Raw genomic sequence first — 8,447 nt, 5'->3', positions numbered from 1 at the left:
GCTAGGAGAAGAGGAAGGAAGGGAGAAAGGAAGGAGGTGGGGAGGGAGGGAGGGAGGGTGAATGCACGAGACCACACCAAGTTCACTGCTAAACAACGTGTATTTGGTTGAATCATTTGAAATCACAGATATTTTATCCTTTTTGTCTATGAAACGGAAGTTTGATAATATTTAACCTACTGTGACGAGGGTGGGTTTCCCCACCATCCAGGGCCACCCCAATATCACCACTGCCTCTCTGGGGGGGGCAGAGACCCCACCTTTTGCTTTGGGTTAGTTTATACAAATCGGGATAAGGGTTCACTGAGGGCGGGTGTCCTGTGCAGGGCTATTCTCAGGCAGCGTGCAGACTTGAGGGGGGCCTTTTCTGCATTTGCCATAGGTGAGCTGTCCCCTCTGAGAGGGGGGGTGAGGGGTCACTATAGTGACCACAAGGAGTGGTCTACAGGTGGTGCCCAGGGGCCCCAGTGCCAGCCACTATCAGAGGTTGACTATCTCTCCAGATCACCCCACATCTGGTCTTTGGTCTTGGAGTTTGACCTCCCCCAAGGCCCGGGCCTCCCATCTCCTGGCTCTCCTTGGCTAGCCCCAGGGGCGCTGGGGCAGTCTGTGGTGGGGGAGGGAGGGATGGGAGACAGATTATGGCCTCTCCCTCTGGGTTCTTTCTAATTCGGGTTATGACTGCAAACTCTTCTTTGGCTCCTCCAACCTAGCTTGGGAGTTAAAGAGGAAGACAAAGTTCTTTTCATCGCTCTTTGCATCCTCCCCAGTCTCGTCTAATTCTCCTCAAGGCAGAGTGTCCTTTCTGTCAACTGGACAAGTGTCAGGAAGTACGGGGGTGGGGGAGAGGACACAGATTCATTTTTCAAGAGATTATGTCACCTCAGGCCAATGCAGGCTGTCGTGGTCAAAGGGGCTTTGAAATTCTCCTAAAATCATCCCAAGAGATTCAGCACATATGCACAGCCTGGGGTGCTGGCATTCATTACGGTCCCATAACATTCCCAGTCTGGTACATTGTTGTAAAAGAAGTGTACCTCAGTGGTTAATCTTGTGTGATCTCTCACCACCACCTCTCCAACACCTCTCCGAGTCTCCCAACACTGCCCCCACCCCCATTTTTAAAGTGTCACATGTTCGTTTGCTGACAGTTTGCTCTGCAGGGTCTCGCTGAAGCTAATGTCTATTAAAATCCAAGGAAATGATGCATCCTTGGGGACTGCAAATCAATAGCTCCTAGGCAGGGTGGGGCTTATTTGTTAATCGGAAGGAAGGGCCTTACTAGGGTGGCCCTAGTAAGAGAGAGGACCTGACTTCTCTGGGGTCCTGGCTAGGACTGCCTCGAAGGCCCCCTCCTCACCACCAGGTTTGAGGAGAGGGGTCTGCCCCCTCCCTTCTTCCTTCCTCGTCATCTCTTTTCTTTCCCCCTCTCTTTGGCTTTTCCAGCTTGACTCCCTGCTTGCTCCTTCTCCTTTTGTGTCTACTTCCCCTCTCTGTGCTAATTCCCCAGCACTGTCCCTTCTGGGGGAGAGGGGACCCCCAATGAGTGCACGGTCCACAGGGGGCGGGGCAGGGGGCTCAGCTGCCTTTTAGGTGGCCAAGACTCCAGTTTGCTGTCCTAGTGACGCAGGAAAAGTCACCAGCTATTCTGCATCCCTGTTTGACCAAAGAAGTTGGAGCAAGTTACCTTTTTAAAAGAGTTCATTGAGTTATAAGAAACTGGAAATATTCAAAGTGCACAATTTGATTATTTCTGAAAGATGTGTATACAGCCGTGGAACCAACACCATCATCGAGATAATAAATGTATCCACCACCCCCCAAATTTCTTGGTGCCTAATAGCGATCCCCCTGCCCCCTCTGCCCCTCCAAGTTCTGTTCACCGCCCCTTCCTCCCTTCTCTCGGGCCCCCCACCACCCCTGGTGCCCAGGTCTGGCTTCTTATACTCAGCATAATTATGTTGAAGTTCATCCATGCTGTATCATTGATAGTTCATCCTTCTTATTGCTGATTGTATTCTATTATTTGATATATACCAGCTTATGCATTCATCTGTCGATGGAAATTTGGGTTATTTCCATTTTGGGGCTACGAGGAATAATGCTGCCGTGAACATTTGCGTACAGGTCATTGTGTGGACTTATGAAGCAGGTGAATTCTCAAGGTGCTCTGCTCTTTCTCAGCTCAGCAGCTGCCAAGGTCTAGATCCATCCTTATTCTTCACTATGATGTGACACAGGATGAAACAGGAAATTGGCTTGCTTGGGTGGGTTCGACGCCCCCCACCCCCATCACTTGCCGCATGACCTTGGGCAACTCTTGGTGTCCTTTGTTCATATGGGAATGATAATTGTTCCTACCTCTTAAGAGTTGTTGTGAGCATTACATGACAGTAGGGATCTGAAGCATTTAAACAATGTTAAAAAAAGGGTAGCTCTTATTACTTTCTATGTGCCTCTGAGAAGATCTGTGGGATCCTCAATTGGCTTCCTCTAGGAGCTCTGGGTTGGGGTTAACACAGTTGTGTCCTGATGCCCAACTTGAGAGCTGTTTCCTAGGCAAGCGATGGGCAGAGGCACTGGAAGTCCCTTGGAACTGTTCTAATTACTTCTCAGCGTGGCCCCTGAAGACCCCTGAGAGATAGCACAGCTGACCAGAAGACTCGGAGCCCCCAAGGGGGTGACAGGAAACCATGCTCATTGAGGACCCAGCAATCCGGAAACATGGCAAAATCTTAGTCAAATCATAGGGAGTAGAAAGAAGGGAAGGCAAGACAGGCTCCCTGCCCTCTTCTCCTGCTCCAAAAGTTGTCCAGATCAGAAGCCAAAGGGGGCCTCTGTGTCTTAGACAGGCGGGTAGAGTCCTCGAAGGCACTTGGGCCCTTTGGGATCTTTACAGACCAGGGCTCTGAACTCTGGCTCTGCCCCTTCACTATCTCAACCAGGGTAGGCTAGGCTAGGCCAAGGTAACAAATCCGCCCATAATTTCGGTGGCCTGACACAATAAAAGTTTATTTCTCACGTAAACTCGATCAACAACGTGATGTAATGCGAGGGCGCCAGTAGCTCAGACAGCTTCCACCTAGAAGCGAAATGTGTCCGTTCCGCCCAAACGTCACTGGTCAAAGTCAGTCACGTGGCCACAGCTAACATCAGAGGACACGCAGTCCTGCCTTGTGACGGACAGCGGAGAGCCGGAAATATTTGGTGCACAGCACTAATGACTGCTACACTAGCCGAGTGACCTCTGAGCCCATTTCCTCTTCTGCAAAATGGGGACAATAACCGTGTTTACCTCAGCGATTGTCGTGAGGATGAAATGAGAAATCCTATGTGGCGTCCTTGGCACAGTGTGGCACATGGGGTGAGTGAAATAAAGTTGAGATGCCCTCCAGATAACCCCCAGTGAGGCTGAGATCAGGAGTGTTTGTGCACAGAAGGGATCCAGCATACCCCAGGCCCCTTCCTGCCTCTGTGAACACTCACCCTGCCCACCACCCCCCCACCCTGGTCCCCACCACTGAGTGGCCAGCAGAGGCCTCCAAATAACTGCGAATTGGCTTCCTCCCACCTCCCGCATCAACAAGGAGCACTTGGGCCCCGCAAACCTCCTCACCTTGTCCACACCTCATTCACACTCACCACAGACACTCCCTATCCTGCAGATTTCTTTATGACAGATGTGCCCTTCTGTCCAGTTAGAGGGCAGAGGCCCATTGCAGAAGGGACAGAGAATCCACGGGAAATGTGAAGGAAATTACTATCTATTTTGTGCTGAGCATTATACTGGGTGCTTGGCCCAGGTTACTGCCTTTAACCTCATCCTGGTCCTGCGATGAGGGGAGTGTGATTATCCTCTTTTGGAGGTGAGGGAATGGACTCCTGAGGTAGTTACATAACTTGCCCAGGGTTACGTAGCTAGCGCGTGGCAGGGTGGGAATCTCAACCCGGATCTCTGACTTGGAACACCACACTTCAGCTTCCACCTGTCTCTTGTTATCTGGTACAGTCTTCACTTTCATCCAAGCCAGAAACTCACACAGGGCCCAGTCTTGGATGTTTAGCTTCTGGGTCCTTCCATGCTGCTGTGGAAACCGCCCTGCTCTGGACCCATGAGGACCACCCTGTTGGTCCCTGCTCACTAGTTTATTGTTCAACTGTCGACGAGTCTCTTTACCCGTCTGGGCTTCCGTGTCTTCACCTGAAAATGAAACTGTAAAACTCGATGATCTGAGCGTTCTTTTCAACTCCACAAAGGTTCTGTGACATTGAGAATTTCCCACACCTGCTCTTCCTGCTTTTGGCCCTGATAGGAAACATGGCAGAGCAGAAAGTGGATGAAGAGCCATGTCTGAGGTTATATGGAGTATTCATTAAATTGTCATTAACATTTGAAACCAAAAATAGTTGGGTTTTTTTTTTTTTTTTTTAGGACTGATGGGGTGTTTATAATCCACAGCAGTTCTCTCTCCCTTCTATTTATAACAAATTCTGGTTTCCTCTAAGGCTAAGTCTGTCTCCTTCTGTAACACAGGAAGTCAGGCTGAGCCCGCGCCTGATCTAAGGCCTCTGAATCTGCACCCAAGTAGATCCTTTCAGGGGTTCTGAGCTCCTGTTGGCAGGCAGAGCTGGGCTCCATATCCAGGTGGACACGGGAGGGCATGGCTGGCAGGACGGGCTAATGCCCATTGTCCCATGGAACCAAGCCCAGCTGCTGGGGTGGGGCTGACAGTTAGGCCTGGAGGTCCAGAACTCTATACTTTCCACCCCCGGAACTTTTAGGACAATGCTCAGATCATTTCTTCAAATGCCAATGTCTAGTGCTAACCCTAAAGAAGATAAGAGGGAACAGGTCTCAGGTTCAGACCACCTCTAGAGACATTTCTGGAGCTGAAGGGTATCTCTTAGGTATATTGATTTGTTACCGTAGGGTTGCTATTGAAAGCTAGGCTGTGCCTGAGAGATCTGGGCCAGATGGCTTCCTCAAGTTGCTGCTGGAGTATTTTAACTACAGGAGTGGGAGCTTCCTGCCTCAGAGAGGGTCCTCCACAGCTCCCCCACGTTCCCATCTGCCCAGACGCCCACGGCTCCTGTCAAGAGAAATGATGGAGGCCCCTAGACGCCTGACGGGGAAAGGCCTCAGCTTAGGACAAGAGCTGGGGCTCAAACTCCAGTCCAAGTAGTGGAATTAAGGACCAAACAGGAGGTAGTGTATATGTGTTTGCCCATTTCTGTCAGGCTGAGAGGAAAGGGGTGGGGGTTGGGAGGGCTAGGCATATAGGCAGCTCCTTGAGAAACTTCAGGGTTAGGGAAGGAAAGAGCAGCTGGGAGGAGGGAGAAGGGGTGGGAAAGGGTGGGGGTGGGAACAAGCCAGAGAGAGGAAGCAGAGTCTGTGCTGAAGGCACACAGAGACTGGAGAGGGCAGGGATTGTCCTCAGCCTCCTCTGACCCATCTAACCTAAATCTCCCCACGTCTCTTCCTGCCCCTTGGATCTTCCTCTGACCTCTGTGCCCGGTTTCCCTGCTCACCTCTGGGCAGCAGTGCCCAGGAGTCAAGAGTCTGGACATCTAATGGCCCTGGTGGTCCAGGAGGGAGCTGCTGAAGTGGCTGGCACAGCTGATGTGGGGCCCTGACCTCTAGGAAGCCAGAGTTTCCAGCACATGTGCCTCCCTGCTCCTCCTGGCTTGACATCCTTTGGCCTGGAGGGAAGGGGGGGGGGGTGCTTGCAGCGGCTCTGGCGCCATTTCCCAGCAGTAAAGCTGTGAGTCAGAAGGGTCACCTAATCTCGGAAGTCAGAGGGGACCTCCTGGAGGCAGGAAACCAGAGATGAGCCCCAGAGAAGTCCAGGGTCTAGTGGGCGGGAGAGCAGCTTTGCAAAATGCAGCATTATCATCCAGGAGGGCTAAATCTCCAGCAAAAGCCTGGGTCAGGCCGGCTCCCTTCCCTCTGGGCACTTGCTTGGAGGTGATCTGGGGAGTGTGGAACAAGATGCATAAATTCAAATCCTGGCTCCATTGCTCATATGCTGGGTGAGACTCATTCTCCCCCAACCGCAAAACTGAAAGAGAATAATAAAGCCCAGCTCACAAGGTTATGAGATTCAAATGAGAATATGCATAAAAATACCTGGTTCTCATGGATGGTCCATAATTGTTAGCCACCTCCCCATCTCTTATTTTGGTTGGAAGATGGGGAGAGAATGTCCAGGATCGGACTCAACACTCTGCAGGCCTACCGCTGGAAGGGTGACCTACTGGCCCAGAGAGAGCTTCCTCTAGGTTCAAATGCTAATAAAAGGTGCAGGATCCCACCAGCATCCCCTCCCTCTCCTCCTCCACCGTTGGGCCACTGCTGGTGGTGCCCTGTTTTGAATCAGGTTGGGGGGGAGGGGTGTTGATTTGCCCTTGAAATTATCATTGTTTGGGTTTGACTCATTAAAACCGGAGTGATCTGGACTACTGGACGGAGCAGTTATCTGTGGGGGTGAGTGGGGGAGGGAAGGGAGAGAGGATGGTACCAACAGATACATCCTCAGACCCTAACCCACACCCTTGCCAAAATCTCTGGCATAGTTTCATCATCATTGGAGAGTGATGCAAGAGGCTTGGCGTCTGACTCCCCTTCCCCCCTTCCCCCAGAGAGTATCATCCACATCTGGAGCTGCAGCTGGGTCCTCCTCTTGGGCTCTTTCCAGGGGAGGGAGCTGGTTGAAGTGTGGGAAGGGAGGGCAGCTGGGGAGGGCCCTGGGAATGGCCCCCATGTTGGGAGTTGGGGGACAGGGAGAGGGAGTCTGGGCTCAATGGGAGGGTAGGTAGAGTGGAAAGAGAATTGTGACTTCTCAGGGCATTGCTCTTCTCCATCTCTGCCCTATGTTTAAAGGCTCCGGGGCTCCCCTTGTCCTTTATATCCATGTAGAGGCAGCTGCACTGCTCTGTCTCCTTCCGCACCCACCTCTCCCCTCCAGCCTCTACCCAGGTGCCTGGAGTTGAGTGCGCCCTTTGTTGCCTTCTCTCCCAGTGCAGCCCAGGCCTCCCACGCCGACCCTCTGCCCCCACGGCCACAAAAGAGTGTGAGGCAAGCTCAGTGGGTCATCTGTGGGTCATAAAGGTCAGTGGAACCACTTCGGTCTAGCAGAGGGAGGGGCCCATCTGGGCGAGGAGCCTAGCCAGGAATCAACCAAAAGATGAACTTTAAAATGCTGCAGGATGGAGGTGAAGGGAATTTTGTTAGTCACCAGCAAGAATCTCGTTCAGTAAAGGTTGACACATTCACTGTCATAAATCAGAAGGGAAGCTTTCCTGGTGCTTTCAAAATATAAACCGCTAATCGCTGTGGGATGCTTTGAAGTGAAGCACTCTGCTCCGGAGACCTGGGTTCTTACCCCTTGCTTAGCCACCAAATCTGAGTGACCTTGGGTAGTTCCCCTCTTTGCGTTCCGGTTTCCTCATTTATGAAACCGGGGTCCCATCTAGGTTGAGATTCTGCCACTCGGGCGGCTGGGGGGGGCAGAGGCTCCGGCGTGGTCAGCTTCTGGGCCCTCCTCCTCCCCAGCCCTCCAATCCCGCCCGCCCCCCAGCGAGCGGGTGGACGCGAGCCAAGAGGTCCCTTTAAAGGCTCAAGTCCCGCCCCTGCCGTTGCCCGGGCCTTGGATTGGTGAATGGGGGGCGGGGCGGGGCCCAGTGCGGGCTCGGCGGGGCTCGGGGGCGGGTCCTGGGCCGGGCCGGCCCCCGCCCCCTTTGTTCGCGCTGCGGCGGGAGGTGGCTGCGAGGGTGGGAGGTGTGTGCGCGCGTGTGCCGCGCCGTGGGGAGCGGCGGGTCGCGCCGCGGGCTGTCAGCTAGCTGCGCGCCGTCGCCCGATGGCGCGAGGAGGCGCGCGGGCCCAGCCCCGTGGGGCCACCCCTGGCCGCGGGTGAGCCCCTCTGCTTGCCGCCCGCGAGCATGTCACCTCCAGCCGCCGCGGCAGATTCCGCCAGCAGTGCCCGCGCCCCCGCCTCCCGCAGCCGCAGCCGCAGCCGCTGCCTGGGGCATTGGCCCCCAGACCCCCGCCCCTGATCCACGCCCAGACCCTAGAGCCAGAGGACCATGGCCGGCCAGGGGGACTGCTGCGTCAAGGTGGCCGTCAGGTAGGGACCGGCGGCGGGGTGTGGGGGTGGGGGGGAGGGGGCGTGCGCGGATGGGCTCGGGCTTTGTCTCGCGTGGGCGCCGCTGGATTCGGAGCCCGCACTGCCGGAGGAGGGGTCGGCCTGAGCCGGGCTGGAGGGCGCGGTGAGCTGGACAGGCTGCCGCAGGGGATCGGCGGCCCGCGGGAGGCTGGAAGGTGGCTTTGTTTGGGTGGTAATTTCGGGCCCCTCTTGGGAGCCCTTAATGATCAGAAAATCGAATAAACAAGGAAATCCGGTATTTCACACCCAGCCCTGGCCCAGGCCGGAGCGTCTGTGTGTTTCCTC

The 8,447-nt window shown here is 54.3% G+C and overlaps 1 protein-coding gene and 1 long non-coding RNA gene across 5 annotated transcripts in view; one reads left to right on the top strand and one right to left on the bottom strand.

The window, feature by feature from the left end:
* Positions 1-3,655: 3,655 nt before the first annotated feature.
* Positions 3,656-7,664, bottom strand: LOC125925379 (uncharacterized). The gene is made up of 3 exons (XR_007458818.1): positions 6,953-7,664; positions 6,128-6,251; positions 3,656-4,306 (listed from the first exon to the last, which is right to left on the bottom strand). It is a non-coding gene; the product is annotated as an uncharacterized LOC125925379 (long non-coding RNA).
* Positions 7,665-7,770: 106 nt separating this feature from the next.
* The window catches only part of KIF21B (kinesin family member 21B), a 46,623-nt gene continuing 45,946 nt past the window's right edge, over positions 7,771-8,447 (top strand). For 2 of the 4 annotated variants that reach the window (XM_049634324.1, XM_049634323.1), the window contains exon 1: positions 7,773-8,123. In XM_049634324.1, the coding sequence (XP_049490281.1) occupies positions 8,083-8,123 (41 nt within the window). In that variant the 5' untranslated portion in view covers positions 7,773-8,082. Of the gene's footprint in view, positions 8,124-8,447 lie in introns of all 4 variants that reach the window. The other 2 variants (XR_007458816.1, XR_007458817.1) reach the window with 2 other exon arrangements.

This window comes from Panthera uncia, chromosome F1 (genome assembly GCF_023721935.1).
Source record: "Panthera uncia isolate 11264 chromosome F1, Puncia_PCG_1.0, whole genome shotgun sequence".
Lineage (NCBI taxonomy): Eukaryota > Metazoa > Chordata > Mammalia > Carnivora > Felidae > Panthera > Panthera uncia.
Note: the sequence above shows the minus strand (reverse complement) of the source record. Positions and strands in the feature narration are given on the sequence as shown.